Below are 22,989 nucleotides of genomic sequence, written 5' to 3'. Positions count from 1 at the left end.
CTCTGTTCCTTTCAGATGTCCTTCGTAGTAGCACTTCCACCTTTCGATCACCTCCCACACGTCCGTCATTATATTTCCTTCCGCATCACGGCACATTGCGGTTTTATGAGCAAACCCGCTCCGTGCCTCCTTCAATCTCCTGTAGAACAAGCGGGTGTCCCCCGTCTGAGAAAGCTGCTGCAGCAGCTGTTCGTCTGACTCTTCAAAACGGCGCTGCTTGGCCTGGAAGAGCAGGGTTTGCTGTTTCCTCAGTCATCTGTAGATCTCCACCTTCTGACGGGTTTCATGCCGTAGCATGCGGGCGCGCGTTGCATTCTTCTTAGATAGTGCTCGTCTGCACTCTTCGTCGAACCATTTTCTTACTTTTTGAACCTTTTTCTCTCTACGTGGTAAGCGGCCGATCTTGTGTTCGGCTGCAGTGCTGATGGCTCGCTCCACCATAGTCCAGTGGTCTGCGAGGGGCATCGCGGCGATGTTGTTGTCGGCCGGTAGGTTCCGCCACATCAGCACACTTCAACCAGTCCAGGTTGAACCTTGGGGTTGCCTGACTCCGTTGGTTGTTAATCACGGAAAGATTGTGGCGCAGCTTTACCATGACCAGGAAATGGTTCGAGTCGACGTTTGCGCCTCTATACGTTTTAACGTCGATAATATCCGAGAAGTGCCTTCCGTCAATCAGAACGTGATTTGGAACTTTGAATCACCCTTCGGGTGTCTCCAGATGTACATGCTGGAAGATGGTGCTGCGGATGCTCATGTGCTTGGAGGAGGCAAAGTTTATCAGCCTGAGGCCGTTATCATTTGTCAGCTGGTGGACGCTGAAGCTTCCAATCGTTGGTTTATATGCCTCCTCCTGTCCGACCTGGGCATTAAGGTGTCGGATGACGACCTTCACGTCATGTTTTGGGCAGCGGTCGTACTCCCTCTCCAGCTGCGTATAGAAGGCCTGCTTCTCGTCATCGGTGCTCCCAAGGTGCGCACTTTGCACGTTTCTATGCGGACTATGCACATGCGCATTCTTTCCCTATACTACCTAACGGAACAGAGTGTTAAGAATTTTTTCTCCAGCACGCGCTTAAATTTTATGTACAGTTGCTGGTATGTAATAGCAGCTATATAAATGGATAAACTTATAATAAGTCCTTACAATATAAACTAATCGTTTCTGCGTTCAAAGGCCGTTCACTATTGATAGCTATTAATATATTTCTAAACCGCGTTATCAAGTCCTCATCAACACCTAACGCTTCAGTTGTAAGTTTAGGGTTTGAAAATATTCGTCTGAAACATTTCCTGTAGCGCTCTTACCTGATGAACCTGCTCGAACTTGGTCTACTGTCACTCCGAATTTGGTAAATAAATCGATCGTTATCGATGTATTTTACATTCTGCATTTCTGTGGGCTTTGATCCACATATCGGGCAGCAAAACGTGGGAATTTGTGTGATGTATGAAAAGATTTTCCGTGAATCATACTCAAGACAAATCTAAACTCTAAAATTACTGATTTTTACCTGTTTTCAGTTTCGAATAAATATGGCCAAAGTGCTTAAATTTCTGCTTCAAATTCAGATTTTTTATCATTAACTAATTCACGATTTTCTCTTGCAAAGATTATAGAAATTGATCGGCAAAATCGAACACTTTGATGAGTTAAATTTGATCACATGATTTGATTAGATGAATCACGTCGGCAGTTTGATTACAATAGTTCTGATGATATTGTGAATGGCCTGATGACCCGTCCATACCCCATGGCATCAGTGTAATTAATTTTATGAGGTTGAGTTTTCGGCTATCCAAATAGGCAAATATTTTGTTCTTTTCCATTCTGACAATGTTTTCTGTTGTCATATGTACAAGTGGTTGTAAATCATTTTTTACAGCGCTTTCAGTTACATGTATAGGCTCTGCCGACGGGGAACAATTTTTTTAGCTTTATTATTTCTATGTAGCTTGGGAACTTTGATGGACACTGTTGCGAAGCAACCGATTCTTTCTACCCGAATTTCAATGAACGTATTTTAGCAAAAATTAGAAACGTGTATTACGGACGTCACACGAAGCGTAAACTTTGGCGTAAAATTGGAATTTGATCAAAACATCTGTCAAAAAGTTTACGCTTCGTGTGACGGCGTTTTTGGTCGGTCAATAGCGCTGATGCGTAAACTTGCTGTCAAATCGTGGCTCTCTGCAGTTGAAAAAGTGTAAGAGGCTTCTGAAGCTAGGGAAGCCGGTCGCCGGCCAGCAAAGCGCCGTTGCTATTGGGTTCAACCGTTGTTTATGGAGCGCCGGTAAATTGGAAACGATGTGCTAAAGCATGTATCTGCCGAACGTACAGGTGCGATGCTGCTGAAATTCCTTCGCATGAATAGGCAAGCGTTCAGGCACAGCCCTGTCACTTCATATCGTGCTTAACGAAACACGAACATTCTTCGTTCAATTTCGAGTGTTCGGCTCGATCGAGTAGTTTATAAATAACAGTGTATGTCGCGAATAAACTCTCTCTTCCAATTTTGCTGCACAACGAATAACTGCTGGTAAATATTAAAGGTTTGAAGGTTACACCGAAACGCGGAAAATAAATTATCCGAAATAGTGAGATTAAACATTGGTGCCGTGACCAGGATTAAGACGATTCTGGTTTTCTGAATCTTAATTATTCTCGCGATAATCACTGTTTGCGCGCGTGTAACTGTGCTTTAGTCGCCTCACAATCGACCGAGTTCACTGTGTCCGCGAAATTTAGCGTTTTTTGTCAAACTCCGACTATGACTGCTCCGATAAACGTTTTGTCGTCCAGAAGGACAGTTTTGCTAGCAGTATTGGCTAAGCACGAACAATTTTTGGCAGAATTTGACCCGGAACGGGATGCAATCGAAATCAACATTCGCATTGCAAAGGTCCAGAAGCTTTCCGTTGATTTGGAAGCAATTCAGGCCAAATTGGAAGATGCGGCGGCCACCGAGGAAGTGATAAGTCACAATGCCGCGTTACGAGACGATTTTGGCTCGCGTTTGATACGCCTTGAAGCCCATTTGAAGGCTAAACGGGTGCACGCTCCGCGATCCGCAAGCACAACACCAAACACTAACCCGTTGGCAGGTATAAAGCTTCCCACCATCTCACTTCCTGAGTTCGATGGTGATTACATGCAATGGCTCACGTATAGGGACACTTTAGAGGGATTAATTCACGAAAACATGGAACTACCACCGATACAAAAGTTTCATTATTTACGAGCTTCCGTGAAAGGCGAGGCCGCAAAGGTGATCGAAGCAATCACGATCAGCGCAGCCAATTACGAGCTAGCATGGCAAATGCTCACCGAACGATACTCGAATGAGTATTTGTTAAAGAAACGGCATCTTCAAGCACTTTTTGGTATGGCCACCGTTAAGAAGGAGAGTGCATCAACCCTTCACCATCTTGTGGACGAGTTCGAACGTCACAAGAAAACGCTCAATCATCTAGGCGAAAAAACGGAGGCATGGAGCTGCTTGTTAGAACACTTAATGTGCACAAAATTGCCTACCTCCACATTAAGAGATTGGGAGGAAAATGCCTCAACTAGCCAAAATCCTAGTTACGAAGGATTAATCGCATTTTTACAGCGCCGTATGCGAGTGTTGGAAACCCTACAGGTAAACATTACCGAAGCTCCCCCTACCGTGAACCAAACGCACTACGCACATAAACATGCTCCGCCTATGCGCTTAGCAAGCTTTCCGTCAACATCACACGACACACGCACATGCCCTTTATGCCACTCCGATCACAATTTAACGAAATGCCCCCGTTTCATGCAAATGTCACCGGAGGAACGGTACCGAAACACAATGACACTGAAATTGTGCTTGAATTGCTTGCGCGACAATCACCGTGTGCGTGATTGCTCATCGCAATACAAGTGCAGACACTGCAATTCAACACACCACTCGCTTTTACACTCTTCACAAAATTACGGCACATTTTCCACTGCAAACACGTCAGCTGCGCAAAATGCTTCCGTACGCAACACACACAACACAGACGATCACACGGCAAACACGCAACGCACTTATGCAGCAGCATTGAGGCAAACTACGGAACAAGTTCTGCTTCAAACTGCACTAGTAAACATTGTTGATGCACATGGCATAATGCATCCTGCACGCGCACTTTTAGATAGTGCCTCCCAGCCAGATTTGATGAGTAGCCGTTTTGCTAACCGGCTAGGTATCAAATCGGGCACGGTCGATATCACGCTGATTGGTGCTGGTCAATCGTCCACCCCGGTGCGGAAATCGATGCGCACCACGGTATCATCCAGAGCGAGCCCTTATGCGATTAACGTTGAGTTTTTGATAGTCGAGAAGCTTATTGCTGACCTGCCCGCACATGATGTGCCCACCAGCGGCTGGAAATTACCGCCACATATCATATTCGCCGACCCCCATTTCGAGAAGTCGGCACCGATCGACATTATTCTCGGTGCCCGGCACTATCACTCGTTCTTTGTAAGCGGGGCGCAATATAAAATGTCATCGAATCTACCAGTCCTGATGGAGAGCGTATTTGGCTGGGTCGTGAGTGGATCAGCATCTACCTCTCAGCCAGCAACATCCAATACTTTTCACACTTCATCCGTGGTGTGTATGGTTTCACTAGAAGAATCAATAGAGCGTTTCTGGAAAGTAGAAGAACTACAGGTTAACGATGGCTATTCTCCTGAGGATCGCAAATGTGAGCAATTTTACAAGGATACAACACAGCGAGATGAAGCTGGTCGTTATATGGTATGCTTACCTAAACAAGCAGACTTCGATGTTAAGCTTGGCCTTTCGAAGGCAGCAGCATTAAGGCGGTTTAGTTTGTTAGAAAGGAGGTTAGAACGAGATCCAAACGTAAAAGCGGCGTACCATGATTTCATGCGTGAGTATCTGGAGCTTGGGCACATGTCACGCATAAAAAATCCCTCCGACGACGAACCCGCGTATTATCTGCCTCACCATCCCGTGTTCAAAGCCGCTAGCTCCACAACAAAGGTTCGCGTGGTATTTGATGGTTCAGCTAAGACGTCCACCGGCTTTTCGCTAAACGAGGCGTTATGCGTCGGCCCTGTCGTGCAGGACGATCTGCTCGACATAATTTTGCGCTTCCGCACATATAAGGTAGCCGTTGTTGGAGATATTGCGAAAATGTATCGACAAGTATTGCTCCATCCTATCGACCGGAAATTTGTACGCATTTGCTTTCGATTTTCGCCTCACTCGCCAATCGAATATTTTGAGCTGAATACGGTTACTTATGGCTTAGCCCCCTCATCATTCTTGGCAACCAGAACATTGCTGCAGCTTGCAAACGATGAGGGCGCCTCTTGTCCCAATGCTGCAGCTGCTTTGAAAACTAACTTCTACGTTGACGATTTCATCGGTGGTGCTGATTCCATCGGAAATGCTCGCCAGTTGCGAATCGAGCTTTCTCAATTGCTCGCCAAAGGCGGCTTCGAGCTGCGAAAGTGGACATCCAATCAGCTCGAGGTGCTCGCCGGTTTAAATGCGGATCAAATCGGCACACAGTCAGCGCGGCAATTCTTACCACACGAGACGGTAAAGGCTCTTGGTGTTTCATGGGAGCCAGAGCATGACGTTTTATCCTTCGAATCCGCAATATCCAGTGATGTGTCCATTCCGACAAAGCGATCCATTCTATCCAACGTAGTTCGCATGTTCGATCCGCTGGGCCTGATCTCCCCGATTGTCATTCGGGCCAAGATGATGATGCAGGAATTATGGTTGCAGAAAGCTGGTTGGGACGAGTATGTTCCAGATACTATCTGTAAGAAATGGAAAACAATACAAGAGGATTGGCAACTCATCTCTAAATTCAAGGTTAGTCGTTATGCGCTTCTACCTGGTGCGCGTATTCAGCTACATACCTTCTGTGATGCATCGGAGGCAGCATATGGAGCCTGCATTTATGCGCGTTGTGAAGGCGAAGGTGGGCAGATTCGCATAACGTTGCTTTCTTCCAAATCGCGTGTGGCACCGCTCAAGCGCGTCACACTACCCCGCCTTGAACTATGCGCTGCTGTATTAGGAGCACACCTGCATCACCGAGTAAAGAAGGCGATGGGGATCAACGTTGCAGAATCTTTCTTTTGGTCGGATTCCACCATCACCTTAACCTGGATCAGCGCCACACCCAACACATGGGCAACGTTTGTGGCTAACCGGGTATCTGAAGTACAGCATTACTCACACCCGCGGCAGTGGAGACATGTACCCGGCGCGTCTAATCCTGCTGACCTGGTTTCACGAGGCATGTCAGCCGCTGATTTCCTGAAAAGCAAACTGTGGAGCTTCGGTCCGGATTGGCTATCTTTGCCCGCTTCCATCTGGCCCAACTCTAACCCGGAACCAGCCAACGAAACGAATCTAGAGATTCGCCAGGTGAGTGCTGCCGTTGTAAACAAAACCACTAATCACCCTTGGTTTGCGTTGTGTTCTAGCTACAAGCGATTGCTGCGTATCGTATCATACTGCATTCGCTTCACACGTAACGCTAAGGAAAAGGCACGCACTCAGCGAACAGCAGCACAGCACCCCGCACCTTTAATCGCCACACCCGAGTACATGGAAACAGCAAAAACTGTGTTAAGCTGCCTAGCACAGCAGGATGCATTTTCAGCTGAACTCGGGCAGCTCAAAAAGGGAAACGAAGTCATGAGGCAATCACCTTTACGTGCACTAAGTCCATTCCTTGACGAACAAGGGATCATCCGTGTAGGTGGACGTTTACGACTATCTCAACTTCCCTACCAAGCGAAGCATCCTGTTTTGCTTCCCAAGAAACATCCGTTCGCGCAATTGATCGCAAAGTATCAACACGAGGAGCTTCGTCATGGAGGAGGAAGGCTGCTCTTATCTCGAATTCGCGAAGAGTTTTGGCCGTGATGGAAGGCATCTTGTTAAGCACATTGTGCAGAATTGTTTTCGGTGCATTCGACAGCGACCGACACTTGAACAGCAACAACTTGGACAGCTTCCAGCGCAGCGCATCACTCCCAGCCGGCCTTTTAGTGTTACAGGAGTGGATTACGCCGGTCCATTATACCTGAAGCCAGCCCATAAACGAGCCGCCCCGGGAAAATGCTACCTCTGCGTGTTTGTGTGTTTTTCTACTAAGGCCGTACACTTGGAGCTGGTAAGTGATCTAACTACTGCTGGTTTTTTAGCTGCATTACACAGATTCACAGCACGACGCGGTTTACCGGCACACATACATTCGGACAACGGGAAAAACTTCGAAGGCGCGGCGAGGGAGCTTCACGAGCTGTTCGAAATGTTTCGCGATGAACAGCAGCTACATCTAATTGTGACAGATTGCACTAACCGCGGCATCAATTGGCACTTCACCCCTCCCAAGGCACCACATTTCGGCGGATTGTGGGAAGCAGCTGTGAAGACCGCCAAGCGACACCTTTTTCGGCAGTTAGGCAGCACGCGACTATCCTACGAAGGCTATACAACTGTCCTACATCAGATTGAGGCGGCGATGAACTCGCGTCCTCTCCTACCTATGTCAGACGACCCTAACGAGCTATCGGCACTTACCCCAGCGCATTTCCTCGTGGGCACATCGATGCATGCTGTCCCCGAGCCGGACTACACCCATCTTCGTTCCTGCACCCTCAGCGACTTGCAGAAGTGGCAAGTAATGGTGCAGCGCTTCTGGAAGCACTGGACGACGGAATACCTGCAAGAGATGCAACGTGATAACACCATGGCGAAGAGGAACGACAGCATCTTACCTGGCAAACTGGTCATCCTGAAGGATGATTTCCTCCCCCCCAACCCGTTGGCCACTCGCACGTATCGTACATGTGCACACCGGAGACGACAAGCTGACACGGGTAGTAACACTGAAAACATCAAAAGGTATCGTAACTCGTCCGATAACAAAAATTTGTATCTTACCTGTGGCAGAGGCCGACGAGAGCACATGCACCTAATTTCTGTTTATTTTGATTGTTTTTGTTTTGTTTGTTGACTTGCGTCAAGGGGGTAGGATGTTCAGGCACAGCCCTGTCACTTCATATCGTGCTTAACGAAACACGAACATTCTTCGTTCAATTTCGAGTGTTCGGCTCGATCGAGTAGTTTATAAATAACAGTGTATGTCGCGAATAAACTCTCTCTTCCAATTTTGCTGCACAACGAATAACTGCTGGTAAATATTAAAGGTTTGAAGGTTACGCCGAAACGCGGAAAATAAATTATCCGAAATAGTGAGATTAAACAGCAAGATTTTGACTTTTTGGTGGGGCTTGTTCGTCCTATAATCGAGCGCATGGATACAAACATGCGGGAAGCGATTACTACCCAGGAAAGGGTATTAATCGCGTTGCGTTATATGGCAACTGGCGAAACGTTTACAGGCCTGCAGTATATGTTTCGTGTAAGTGAAGTTCAGCATTGCTAGAGCAAGAAATATTAAATGATCCTTATTACAGGCGTCTCGTCCATGCATTGCCCAAATAGTAATGGAAGTGTGTAAATGCATTCGAGAGGCTCTACGTGACTATGTTAAGGTAAGACCAGGAGTATTATGATTGTTTACTTAACTCATTTTTTTTATTCAGGAGGGACGGCTTTGCCGTAGTGCTTAATAGTTAACTCATTAATATTACTACATTTTATTCATGTTTTTTAGTTGATGATATATTTAAAATTTTAACTTACTTACTTACTTATCCGGCGCTACAACCGCTTTGCGGTCTTGGCCTGCCTTAGGACTGTCCGAAACCTCTCACAGTCTCGCGCCCTTCGTTTGCCAGTCCGTTATCCCGTGATTATATAACATTGATTGAAATTCGTTTTATACCAAAATTCACAAATTTATTTCTCCTACATTTCTTCACTGGCCCGAGTAGCCATCACCGATTCTTCTTCTTCAAGCAGGAGTCGCAAAATTTTGGAGGTTACCCGATCCTGCTCCTGAGGGGTAAACCTCCGCAAAAAATCAGCCACCATACGGCCGAACGTATTCTCTCTGTTATTTGCGGCAGCAAGAGTCTCCTCCATCAGCCGGTTGACGCTTCCTATAAGGACCTCATCCAGCTCATTATCCCGTTTTCTTTTCCGTGGGTTGACCGGGGTGGAATTTGAGTTACCAGGGAGCGATGAGGAGGGACCAGGGAGTGATGAGGAGGGACCAGGGAGTGATGAGGAGGGGCCAGGGAGTGATGAGGAGGGACCAGAGAGTAATGAGGAGGGACCAGGGAGTGATGAGGAGGGACCAGGGACAGGGATGGAAGGCTCATATTCATGATCGAAATGGATGATTTCAACATCATCCATTCCGACCAGGAAATAATCATCTTCCGGGGAAGATTGAAATTGGAGTGGGGATGGGAGTGAGGTTGGAAGTGGGGCTGGAAGTGGGGCTGGAAGTGGGGCTGGAAATGGGGCTGGAGGCTGTGGTACAGTTATCTGAAAAAAATCGAAAAAAAGGATTGAATAGTTCTGTTAGAAAAACATAACTTTTCACCTATGAATACTACAATACCACTGATACTACAATATATTGATTATTTGATGATATTTAAGACAAGTTTTCTTCCTTTTTAATTACAGACGCCGTGTTCGCGACATGAATGGCTCGATATTTCTGAGCAATTTGAACGACGCTGGAACTTTCCACATGCAATTGGTGCCATCGACGGCAAACATGTCCGTATTCGAAAACCCAATCACGGCGGCTCTGAATATTTTAATTACAAGGGTTTTAATAGCATTGTGTTAATGGTTGTAGTTGATGCTAACTACAATTTCCTGTGTGCTGATGCATTTCTGGAGGCAAAGGAGGCATTTCTGGTGGAATTTTCAAAAACACTCGATTAAATAAAAAATTCGAGAACAAACAGTTGAATATTCCGGAGCCGAAGCCATTGCGAGTGTCGTATGCAATAGACGTTCCGTATTTTATACTCGGCGATCAGGCGTTTGCATTTACGGATTATTGTATCCGTCCATTTCCTGGGACACATGCATCGGGCAGCATTGAACGCGTGTTCAATTATCGTCATTCTCGTGGCCGTACGGTTGCCGAAAATGCTTTAGGCCACATATCCAATCGGTTCTGGATATACCAAACCCCAATTCAACTTCAACCAGAAAAAGCTACTGAAGTTGTACTAACTACAATTTATTTGCATAATTTTCTCTGCAAAAGATCGTCAAGAACTTTGTATGCCCCTGCAACGGCATTTGATAGAGTTGTTGACGGGAGGCTTGTGGCAGGTGATTGGAGGAGTAATGACACGTTGGCTCTTTTAGAGTATTTTTCATCCCGGCCTTCTAATACACTGAGAGATATACGTATTCAAATGGCCAAGGACTTCGTGAACAACAATAGTTTATGATAATAAAACCAGAAACAAAACAGATAATTATCCCCATTTGGTCTTGGAAAGAAATGAATTTGAAATGAAAATGTGATTATGTAGGACAACTTACAGTATCCAAGAATCAACGGCGATTAGGTCTCCACTCCGCGTGTCACTGTTGCCAGTATTTCTGTTGCGCTGCATGTTAGGCCACAAATACAGCATGAGCAACTCTGCGTTACCGCGGTAGCGCGTTCGAATGACATTTCATTTCTATGGCTGGATTGTTATACGCGTTTCCGCGGGCGCGAAAACGCAAGTCGTATATTAGCGGCCTTAGATAACTTTAATTGCTCGTTGCATTACTACAAATGGTATGGAGTAGTGGCGGGGTAGTTCTAGCCAAACTCGCTGCACCCATTTTTCGGATTTGAATCCATTTACCATTCACTTACGCGTTTGAACCAGAACAGCTTCGTGTTGCTATGGCATCGACCCTTTAGATGCGCGTCGTCCCGCATATAACGTTTGTGATATTATCTTTGAGCAAGTTATGTTTTAGCAATACATTTATATTGATTTTTGTTATACGAACTATATAGTTCGATTGTCGTGGTAATGGTTTATTATTATATTCATCCCAGACAACTCAAAAACTTGGATAATCATATGATATGTGGTTTTCGTTTAACTTGTTTAATATATGTAACCTATAATTTGAGTCATCAGTAATGTTCTTGCGTAAAGGAGTTGTCAAAGTTTATTTTATGTTATAGCCTAAACTAGAGCATGTGCTCTTTCCACCACCTCACTTTATTTAAAACGAATAAATGATAAACTATAAATTAAAATTAGTAAATTATTAGTATATTAGACATCGGTTAGTTCCGACCTACCTCTATTGGACTCGATTATTAAACCTTTATTGATTTATCCATACCATGATATTCATTTTGCATATAGAAGGCTCTGGCCGCACGAAACCTGATCCTTTATACGTTCATCATTTCAATTAAGCTCTCTATCAGCTATTCGGAAAAGCTTTTACTGCTATAATCATTTGCTCAACTGTTTCACATTAATTAGGTGCTAAATTAATTCTAAGTTTCTTTTTCTTCTTCTTTCTTCTTCTTTGACTTAACAACCGTTGTCGGTCAAGGCCTGCCTGTACCCACTTGCGGGCTTGGCTTTCAGTGACTAATTGAATCCCCCCCATAGCAGGATAGTCAATCCTACGTATGGCGGCACGGTCTATTTGGGGATTGAACCCATGACGGGCATGTTGTTTATGTCGTACGAGTTGACGACTGAACTACGAGACCGACTTCTTCTTCTACTTGGCGTAAACGTCCTACGCGGAAATGCCGCGGTATCACCTCAATATTCTTATAGTTTATAATCTTATAAAAAATCTAATTTTAAAGTATTAAAAGCATTTAGTTAAAGTTAATATTAAACATTAAACATTAACCAATAAACATTAATACTAAATTAAACATACATATACTTAAACCAAACATATATTATACATACTATCCTGGTATCCTGATGGTTCGCATCCTCCATCGTGTCCTCGACGAACGCCATGGCTTCATAGGCAAACCATCTTGGCACGTACACCTCCGATGCGCCTAAAAGAAAAAGAAAATATAAATAATATAAATAATATATCTTTTAATCCTTAATTTATCATCAATTTACCTGCCCCACTATGCTTTGACTTTTTCACTTTACTCCTGTACGTCCAATAGGAGTTGAGGAGTTTTTTCCACACTGCTTTAGCATTAGCAGTTGGAAGCCCTACCTCACTACCTATAGCCGTCCACCCATCATTTTGGACGTTACGATTTTTATAGCTGTCCAACTTTTTATTCCATAAGGATGGACGCTTACTTACTGCCTCTATCACGGCACGGCATTGCTCGATATCCTTAAAAAATATATAAATGTATATACATATCACTTATACAAAAATAATAAACGTGTGGGTGTTGGACCGAATATGTAAATACAGTATAGTGAGATATCTAGCTACTTTTATAAATAAGTACCTGTTTTGCGTAGTTCCGGACTGTTTGTTTTGTGTTTTCCATTGCTAAAATTATATTAAAACCATTTAAAAATTTAATTTTCTGATTCTTTTTAACATGCACAAAAGTTGTATACATACCGCTCGCTTTTTGTTTTTCGTTTGTTTACCATGTGCGATGAAAAGCGCGCGGTAAATTTATCTGTCAAAAGTTTACGCTCAAAATTTATGCCAAGATTTCACCCTCTCGGACCTGAAATCTTTTTTTTGACATGAAGTTTACGCCTGGCAACCCAGTTTACGCGTAAACTTTTTGAGTTTACGCTTCGTGTGACGTCCGTATATAATCTATTTCTTATTCACAAGGTGGCGCTAAAAAATCGCGTGCGTATGCTCGGGTGCGCGAAGGAATCTCCCAAGTAGCAGAGCCGAAGTTGTTCAGAGATTTTTCTGTCTGCCAAAGCGAGGTGCCCTGTCTTCTCTCTCTAGATTTTGGACAGCAAACCACCGCGCGTGTAGAGGTGTGTGCGTGTGACGAAAAATGATGGATGAATAACGCGAGGAACGGGGCCTGAAGTCTTTCGTTGGTCACACACACATGCATCTACCAGCGGATTGCGCTTTACCGTGTCTACCCATCTTTCTCGATCTACCATGATTTTTTTCTGCTATCGCACTCATCCGGGTGTTAGGCATCCTCAGTCTGTCCAGAACTTTCGTTGTGGAAGGATGTGTGGGAGTGATGTGCGATTTCTTGTGTCCCCTACTTTCCTTGTTTACGTTTTGCGCAGTGTTGCTTCTTATTCCATTGTGGAATGATTTATCCTAGGTAACTTGTTGAGGTAAGTTTCTTGATCTCATACGTGCTTCAATGTACTAATTCAACTAATGCTTATCGTCTTCAAAGTTACAGGTGCATGCGCCATTCATCAACGCCTACCTGTTGGCATCATCAACAATCTTCAAAGTGGGTGACGGAAAGAAATTGTTTTCCAGTTTTAAAATATTAAGGTAAGTGTTGCTCTCATCATATACGCAAAACTATCCAAAGTAATACACTGGTGGACATAAAAATAGGAACTTTTTTCTGTGACCGAAAGACATAGTTCTTGTCAGAAATATTTGGTAGCCCTGAAAAGGACTGTTTAAGTGGTTGTTGGGAGGAGGTGTTGCGGTGTTCCACTGAGCGAAAACACATTCTAACGGTTAATCTGGTGACCGTTATTCGCTATCACTTCCTGACAGCGTTTGGCCATATCACCGATGAGATTACGGCATTCGCTTCTGTCTATGCGTTCCCACATAAACTTGCAGCGTGTCCATAGATCATCGGCTGAACGTGCAGGCTGGTTCTTAAGCTGACGCTTGAGAGTTGACCACAGATTTTCAATCGGGTTGAGGTCAGGACTCAACGCAGGCCACGGTAGAACTTGCACATCCTGGTTTGCCAAATAACATTTAACTGTTCGCGATGTGTGCTTAGAGTCGTTATCATGCTGAAAGATGTAATGCTCTTCGTCTCCGAATTGTTGTCGGGCGTATGGCAACATCTTACGACTAAGTATTTTTCTATACCCTTCCGAGTTCAGTGTCCCGTTGATACGGAACAAAGGACCCGTGCCGTGCCAGGAGAAGCAACCCCACACCATTACGTGGCCGCCTCCGTGACTAAGGGTTTTTATCGTATTTTTCGGATGATACGCCTGATTAGGAAAGCGCCAGACGTATTTAATGCCGTCCGAACCATCCAGATTGATTCTGGACTCATCCGAAAAAATGATTTTGCTCCACCAAAAGATGGATGCAGCTAAATGTTCTTCGGCAAACCGAATGCGCGCTTCTACGTGGTGCGGCTGCAGCTTCCTCGGTCTCCGGGCACAGAACCCAGCGGCGTGTAAACGGCGAGACACCGTTTTCGCCGAAACTTGCAAACCAAGCTCCTGCTTGATACGAGTGCAAGTTTTGAAAGGATCCGCCCTGATCATCTCAACAATCCGCGCGTCAACGTCGGCCGTTGTTTTTCGCGGACGACCTGTCGATTTACCCGTAGCCTCGCTACGAATGGCGTTGTCCACAAACGTCCGCGAACGGCCGAACGCCTTGCAGATTGTCTTGATTGGCACGTTCTCACGATACAGCCCCTGAATGTGTTTTCGCTCCTCTGGTGTGCAGTGCTTTCCGCGACCCATGATGATTTTGTGGAATTTTTAAATAGCAACCTTTCACCTTGACCACTGATGGAAGAATGAAGCACAACACGGTTTGGCTCTCCTTTTATACTGCCGCAAAACGCTGCCGGCACTCAAAACTCAGATAAGTAGCGCACCAAAAATGAGAGTATAAAAGGCAAAATTCGGCTGTTACAAATTCAGTAAGCCTCGAACTGTTGGCGATGACACACCTAGTGTATGCAAAAAAAACACACAAATTTTTTTTCCTATTTTAATGTCCACCAGTGTACGTACTACATACATTAATTATTGGTTCATTTTTATTGACAGCGTTCAGTCCAACTCAGCCACAAAACAACGCACAGGATTACGCTAAGAACCTGTCGAAACGCGCGCAGCCCCCGGGAGCGGTAGGAGAAAGGAAGAACGAGAGGAGGAAAAACTAAAGCCAGCGCGCAGCTCTGATGGTACCCCGGACGCGGTAAGAAGAAAAAAGATCGAGAGGAGGAAGAACGGTAAATTTGGAAGGGGGAGACCGTTCTGCCGTCTACATAGTGTGAGTATGCCAAAGCACGTGTTGGAACGGAGAGAAAAAATTGGATTAAAACGCATGCGAATGTGTGTGTTGGAATTTGAATAATTATTTTCGAACCTTAATTTGAATTGCATAAAACAAAGCGTTAGGAAACTAAGATTAGGTTATAAACTACTCGACGTTAGAAACTGCTCGATCTGCATGAATTATGAACTGCATGAATTATTATATACAAAAAAGGACAAACGAATATACAGTTGCAAACCGACCAGCGATAAAGGTGTACACTTTCCTATTCAAATTTCCTCCAAATATCACAGCCAGCCCCTTTTCGTGAATATATTTCACATTTTTGGTCCTTCGAACCGGATTGTGATATACGGAGAAGAAATAAGATTCATTCTGCATCAATAGTGGAATTTGGTATTCGTCGTCAAGTGTGCAAGTCATTCCGTGACAATTCCCACCATCGCATATCGCCCCGCATCAAGGGCAACGGTCGGTTACACGCCATAATTTTGAAATTCGCGCCATCGCTTTGTTCGTTATTTTCGTGTGATATCGCAGTATTTTCTTTGTGCAATGGATAAGAAAATTAAAGCAGTGCAACTGAAAAAGAGGATCGCCCTGGAGAACATAAAATCGCTGGAACGGTTCCAGGCGAAATATTCGAGTGATGATGCCAAGCAGATTCCGGAGGCGTTAGAAGATCTGGAGAAGCACAAGGCAGAGTTCTTCACCGCAGTTTCGAAACTGGAAGAGCTTGACGATAGAGACGAAGCGGTCGAAGCCAGCATAATGGAACGGATCGACATTGAAGAACGCTGTCGCAAGCTAAAATCATTTCTACGGGAAAGACAGCCAAAGGAAGGTTTGCTCAACGATACAACGGGATTGGCTTCCTCAAATTTATGTTTGCCCAAAATCAAACTTCCAACATTTGACGGAGATCACACAAAATGGTTTTCTTTCCGAGATCGCTTCATCGCAATGATCGACGCTTCAGCCGAGCTTCCATCTATCGCGAAGCTACAATACATACTGTCATCGTTGAAGGGGGACGCGGCGGTTCACCTTTAACCGAGCATTCGAGCATTCACCTTTAACGTCGGACAACTATTCGGTTATCTGGACGGCGCTTCTTAAACGGTACGACAATTCTCGTCTTTTCATTCGCGAATACTATCGCAAATTGCACTACCTTCCGGGAATGCAATTGGTGTGCTTAGCTGGTTGATAAGCTCACGCACCTGGTGGATGAATTCACCCGCTTCGTCAACGGGTTGAAAAAGTTGAATGAACCGGTTGATTCGTGGGATACACCCCTCTCAAACATGTTGCTGATGAAGTTGGATCGAGAGACATTGTTGGCTTGGGAGAAACATTCCGTGCACTTCACGACGGACAAATATAAGGATGTGATCGACTTCCTGCAAGATCGTATCCAAATCTTGAAATCGACGAAATCTTGATCGTGAAGGATCAAGCAGCTAGTGGTATCAAGGTGGCCGGTCTCATTCGTCAACCAGGGCAACGGAGATTCATCACGAATGCAGCTACATCTCGCTCGGCTCCTGCTGCATCGACTGCGCACACCCAACAGCCAAAGTGTCCATTGGAGTGTTCTGAAGACCACACACTGCGCAACTGCCCAGTGTTCATCGCCAAGGAGGTCCAACAGCGACGGGACGTCGTCGCATCGAAGCGACTGTGCTGGAACTGTTTGAGCAGCAATCATCAGGTTAGAGCGTGCAAGTCGGATTATTCGTGTCGCACGTGTCGTGAGCGTCATCATACTCTTCTACACCATTCACCACCCTATGCTCCACCCGCAACGGTAACATTGTCAGCTCAGTCGAATGAAGACAATGTGTTTCTGGCGACGGCAAACATCCAGATCAAGGATGACTACGGGAACACCCATGAAGCAAGGGCTTTGTTGGATTCGGGATCCATGTCGAATTTCATCGCTGAGGAGTTCGCACGGAAACTGCTGACGAGTCGCAAAAGGGTCAACGTCGCTGTATCGGGCATCGGCAATGCAGTACAGCAGATCAAGGGTTCCATCGTCGCTACTGTTCAGTCCAAGACACAACCCTGCGCAACGTAGATGACTTTCTTGGTTCTGGACACGCCATGCGCAAAAATACCTACATCACCAACGGACGTCTCTTCATGGAAAATGCCGGACGTGGCAATGGCGGACAGCACCTTTAACAGTCCGGGGCAAATCGACATCGTCATCGGAGGCGATACGTTCCGGGAGCTCCACACCGGTCGCAAGCGCTCTATCGGTAGAGGCAAACCGTGGCTGGTCGAAACCCATTTTGGTTGGGTTGTCACCGGCAACACTCATCATTCGTCCATCGGTCCGCGGCTGTGCCATCTATCTGCATACGACACTCCACTGGAGGAGACCATGCAGCGGTTCTGGGAGAGTGAAACCATAGCCGAGGATCCTGTGCTATCGGTTGAGGAGAATACTTGCGAGAAGCATTTCGCAGCAACAACTGTTCGCAACTCAAGTGGAAGGTATGTCGTTAGTTTGCCATTTAATTCCAAACCCTAATATCGTTTTAGGAAAGGCGAAGGAAATAGCCGATCGCAGACTGCGTTGTATCGAACGGCGGTTGAACACCAATGCTAAAATGAAAGAAGAGTATGTGAAATTTATGAGATAATATGAGCATTTGGGGCATATGAAGCGGCTTACCAGTCCTGCTAACGATTCGGTAGAGCATTACTACCTCCCACATCACGCTGTCGTTAAAGAGTCAAGCACAACCACGAAGGTGCGTGTCGTGTTCGATGCATCCTATAAGACTTCGAGTGGTTACTCATTGAACGATAAACTCTTAGTGGGACCAGTCGTTCAAGACGATCTTTTATCGATCATCCTTCGGTTTCGTTCTCGTGCCATTGCTCTCACTGCAGACGTAGAGAAGATGTATTGGCAAATTTTACATAGCCCTCATCCGGTACAGAGAACATCCTGCAGATCCTATATCGACTTTTGAGCTACAAACGGTTACGTACGGCACAGCCTCTGCTCCATTTTTGGCAACCAGGACCCTAAAACAGATTGCTCTTGACCACAAGGAAGAGTATCCTTTGGCAATGAACGCGGTCATGAACGATTTTTACGTAGATGATTTGCTAATGGGTACCGACGATTTGTCCGAAGCAATCGTTATACAAAGGCAAATCTCAGACATGCTAAATTCAGCTGGTTTCACGCTAAAGAAATGGGCATCGAACCGCACCGAAGCATTGCAGAACGTTTCTTCAGAAGATGTGGCGGTACAACTCACGCATGCGTGGAAGAGCTCGAAACAAGTATCCACGTTAGGCATCGTTTGGGAACCGGCAACTGATACACTACGGTTTCGTATTGAGATACCACCTACAACACCCAGCATAACTAAAAGGCTAATTTTATCTTATATCGCCAAAATATTTGATCCCCTCGGGTTACTGGTCCCAACGATCATCATCGCAAAGATGTTCATGCAGCAACTATGGGCTCTCAAGATTAATGGAAAGGCATATGACTGGGACAGCGAGCTACCATCGCACTTACAGCATGAATGGTCGAAATTTCACTCTACACTATCTTCACTACGCAATTTGACAGTCCCACGGTACATATCGCAATGCACGGCAACAAGTCTGCAAATTAATATCATACGCATCACAACTAGCATATGGTGCTTGTTGCTACATTCGGGCTGAAGGCATGGAAGGAGTCACCGTGCAGCTGCTAACAGCCAAGTCAAAGGTCGTTGCGTTATCCAATTCACATTCCATAGCTCGATTGGAATTATGTGCAGCGCGACTAGCCACACTCCTTTACGAGAAAGTCCAGCAATCACTGCAAATTTCTGCTACCACCATCTGTTGGACCGATTCCATGACTGTCCTTCACTGGCTGAATTCAGCACCAAATCGATGGAAGCCCTTCGTTGCAAACAGGGTTGCAAAAATTCAGCAAACGGCTGGAATACAATGCTGGAAGCATGTGCCAGGCTCGGACAATCCAGCAGATGACATTTCGCGAGGCTTAACTCCGGAAAAGTTGCTAGTGTGTGAGCGCTGGTGGCACGGGCCACATTGGTTAGTGTTCCCAGCACGTCAGGGCAATTAACCCGTAACGGTGCTCTCGTCGAAGCGAGGACGATTGGAAGCAACTCTGATCCTTTCGATCCCAAAGCCAACCAAATAAATAAGGCTTATTTCATTGGCTGTGAGAAGTTCAATTTATTGCTCATTTTTAATTCGCGAACCCTTCTCGCAACGCGTGCTATTGTAGCGATGCGTAATTTACACTTACGTGAGAAGGCCGGCCTAACATTTTTCCTTACTTCCTAAACTAACTTAATTTCCTAATTAAATAATTAAACCTAAAATTCTACCTTACTAATCCTTAAATAATTATATGACCCAACTTCTATTCTTGCTATGCTATGCTACATAATTCGATTCATTTCTTGCTATTAATTAATCCAAATTAATCCTAACGCTCCTACGCTTATCCCTTATTACTTCCTATGCTCTCTATTGTCGCTTACTTCCGTAAGCAAGATAGGATACGCTTACGCGCGCATCTCGGGCATTGCTCTTCCGAAAAGAGCAATTCGAGAGCGGCGCGCCGTTGAACCGATCCTAGCCGTTCGCTCATTCCTAGCTTGCCCTCTCCTTCTAACATGCCATTCGGCCACGTTTAGCCTCTCTCTCTCATCCTAGCCTCCTGAGAGTGGCACATCGTTAGACCAGAGGAGTCAAACTAGTAGGGGGTGGCGAACCACTACCGGGCTAGTACAAATATTATATTTTCGTCAGCGACATTCTTTCCCCTGTAATTCCTCGTAGAGGGGTTACATTACTAAGCTGACGAAACTATGATTTTGTAATTTATTCCTCCCTACGAACTTCTAACCTAGCTACCTTCACCGCTGGACGCTTCAGTGTTGTTTTACCTACTTTTATTGTTACTGAACGAACTTGTTTATCGTGCCCTTCGTGAATTTCCGTGACTATTCCCTTAAACCATTTTCCGCGGGTCTGCTCATCAGGGAATGTTACAATATCGTTTACGCGTAGTGGCTTCACCGGACTCAACCATTTTTCTCTCTTGACTAGTCGAGGTAGAAATTCCTTTATCCACCTAGACCAATATTGTTGAGCGATATATTGCGATTTCTTCCACCCTCTCTTTAGTGCATCGGTATCCGTTATGTTACCCTGAGTAGGTTCCGCTTCTCCAGAACACCCAATTAAAAAATGGCTCGGAGTGAGGGGTTCGTCATCCTCGTGATCGAGGGGGATGTGGGTTAGAGGTCTATTATTTATCATAAATTCGATCTCTATCAGAGCACTTCTTAAAATATGCTCAGGGTATGGCTCATGACTAATCGAAAGCAGACTCTTCACTTCTTGTACCAATTGACGTCTGACGTCTAACTGCTCGGTCGCTTATCGCTGTGCTCCGCGTTTTTCCAAAAATATTTAAGTGTATTTTCTAACGTACCCAGTTAATACTCGTTCAACTGACTACCAAACTGCTTCCTGTTACTGTTGCGCGTTAGTGTGTTATTTCATTGACCCACGACTGTGTATTAACGTTTTTAATCCGGGTTAACGGTGGTGTGATCAAAACCGCACATAATTTCGCGATGGCGGCTATCTGTTTCGCGTGTGCTGTGTCACTGGATGCTGCCGACTGTATCGTCGGCTGTGCGTACTGTGAGGCTACTTTTCACCGCGGTTGTTGCAGGCTGCCTTCCGAGCTGATTGATGCGGTCCTGACTCACATCGATCTGCACTGGAGCTGCACTGGGTGCACCAATATCCTGAAAAATCCGCGCTGCCGATCAGTCAAAGAGATCGGGGCTCAGGTCGGTTTTCAAGCTGCTCTCACCTCAACTGTTGCGGCTGTGGGGAAGCTTATTGAACCGATTATCGCCGAGGTGCGCAGTGGATTTACTCTACTGCAAAATGCACCCATACCTCAGCTTTGCAATACCGATCCTCGGCCCGTTGCGGGTAGAAAGCGGCGGCGTATCATCGAGGATTCTATGTCCCCTGATGTCAACAAAAACGTAAACATTCGTCAAAATAACATGTTTGCAGCGTCATCGCCAAGCGCGTACACTAACACTACAGTCGGCATCCCACCCTCGTCTACGCTACCGGAAGAACTCATGGGAACCGATTCGCTATCGTCACCGCTTCGAGCAGCATTTCCCCAGCCGGCCACAGACAGAATATGGATCCGACTATCTCGCTTGTCCACTGCCGTCACCGTGGAGCAAGTGGTCGCTTCTGTGAAACGCCGTTTAGCCACCGATGACGTCCTAGCATACTGCTTGCTGAGGAAGGGAGTCAGTGTTGACAGCGTAAACTGGCTTTCTTTCAAAGTGAGAGTACCGGCCGCCCTTCGTGACGCAGCACTCGCCCCATCGTCCTGGCCTGTCGGTATTGGTGTACGTGAATTTGTACAATCCCGTCAACGAGAGCATGGACACTCATCGTCACCAATCACCATCAAACACCGTTCTCTCACACGCACACCTGTTGTCATCGATCGCCGATCGATGCCTCGCACACCAACATCCACTGTCTATCACGCACCGGCACACGCATCAACTTCACAGGCTCAAACACTAACATCACCACAATTGGGAGAACACACGCTGAACGACACTACTCATGGTCCTAATTCAACACTCATTGACGGCCCGCTTTTAATTCGCCGCACTTCCAACACCAACTTACAACAGACCACACTTGACCGTTTCTTTCACGAATAGACGAACCTCTGTTAAGTCTGCACAAACACCTACCTGTTATGTTCCTGCTGCTAATGCGCTTCGCACTGCCCGTTCCACTGCCTCTGTTTACTATCAAAACGTGCGGGGACTGCGCACGAAGGTCGATGAGTTTCGCTTGTCGGTGTTGGAATCCAATTTCGATGTAATAGTGCTTACGGAAACCTGGCTCGATCCTAGTCTACCTTCGGCTTTGCTGTTTGACGATAGCTTCCGAGTCTACCGATGCGATCGTAGTGTTGACAACAGTACATGTTCCCGCGGTGGAGGTGTGTTGATTGCGTGCTCTCAGTCTCTGACGTCACGGGAGCACACAACGGTGCATCCATCGCTTGAGCTAGTGTGCGTTATAATACAACTAGGCAATTCCCGACTATTCATCATTGCTGCATACCTCCCGCCTAGACTTGCCGCAAATGCTGCCACGCTCCGTGAAATCGAAAATTGCATTCGCTCATTATGCTCAACTATGCATCCCGGAGACGGTTTACTCCTGTTAGGAGACTTCAACCAACCTCTCGTCTCCTGGTCAGCCGCTCAGCATGATCCGGATTTGCCATTTCTGCATTATGAGCCACGTACGCGATCGGCTCTCTCCGCTCTGTTTATGGACGAGATGCATCATAGCGGACTCTTCCAGATCAATGGTCATCTTAACACCAGCGGACGCGTCTTAGACCTGGTGTTTGCAAATAATGCTGTTGCTTCTGTTTGCCTTCCGCTTGAACTTTGCCTCACCCCGCTGTTAGCAATTGACACCTATCACCCGGCGCTTGAGTTGGCCATCCCGCTACCACGAGAGGAATCAGCCGTTCCTGCGCTAACATCACGCCTTGACTACGCGCGGACGGACTTTAACAGGCTCCTGCCGATGATCGCCTCGTTCGCGAATGTCTTCGATTGTTCCCATTACGCCACTCTTGACCTCGCTGTGAAAGATTTTGAGCGGTTCATGTTGCAAGCCCTGAATGAATGCACGCCGGTGAAACGACCTAAACGAGGCCCCCCTTGGGGTGACAGAACGCTGCGCAGGCTCAAAACGGCTAAAGCTGCCG

At 45.9% G+C, this 22,989-nt stretch overlaps 2 protein-coding genes across 2 annotated transcripts; both read left to right on the top strand.

Moving 5' to 3' along the window:
• The first annotated feature begins 604 nt into the window (after positions 1-604).
• Positions 605-10,422, top strand: LOC133393133 (uncharacterized). Its single transcript, XM_061656592.1, has 7 exons — positions 605-984; positions 2,807-3,105; positions 4,168-4,499; positions 5,028-5,182; positions 5,324-6,434; positions 7,220-8,575; positions 9,621-10,422. Exons 1-6 carry the CDS (start codon positions 605-607, stop codon positions 7,355-7,357), a joined length of 2,415 nt encoding a protein of 804 aa, XP_061512576.1. The 3' UTR covers positions 7,358-8,575; positions 9,621-10,422.
• A 6,399-nt stretch (positions 10,423-16,821) lies between these two features.
• On the top strand, positions 16,822-18,533 carry LOC133393721 (uncharacterized). The gene has a single exon (XM_061659825.1). It carries the CDS (start codon positions 17,218-17,220, stop codon positions 17,674-17,676), a length of 459 nt encoding a protein of 152 aa, XP_061515809.1. The 5' UTR covers positions 16,822-17,217; the 3' UTR covers positions 17,677-18,533.
• Positions 18,534-22,989: the final 4,456 nt, after the last annotated feature.

The sequence above is a fragment of the Anopheles gambiae genome, chromosome 3 (genome assembly GCF_943734735.2).
Source record: "Anopheles gambiae chromosome 3, idAnoGambNW_F1_1, whole genome shotgun sequence".
NCBI lineage: Eukaryota > Metazoa > Arthropoda > Insecta > Diptera > Culicidae > Anopheles > Anopheles gambiae.
This window is presented reverse-complemented; position numbering and strand designations above follow the sequence as displayed.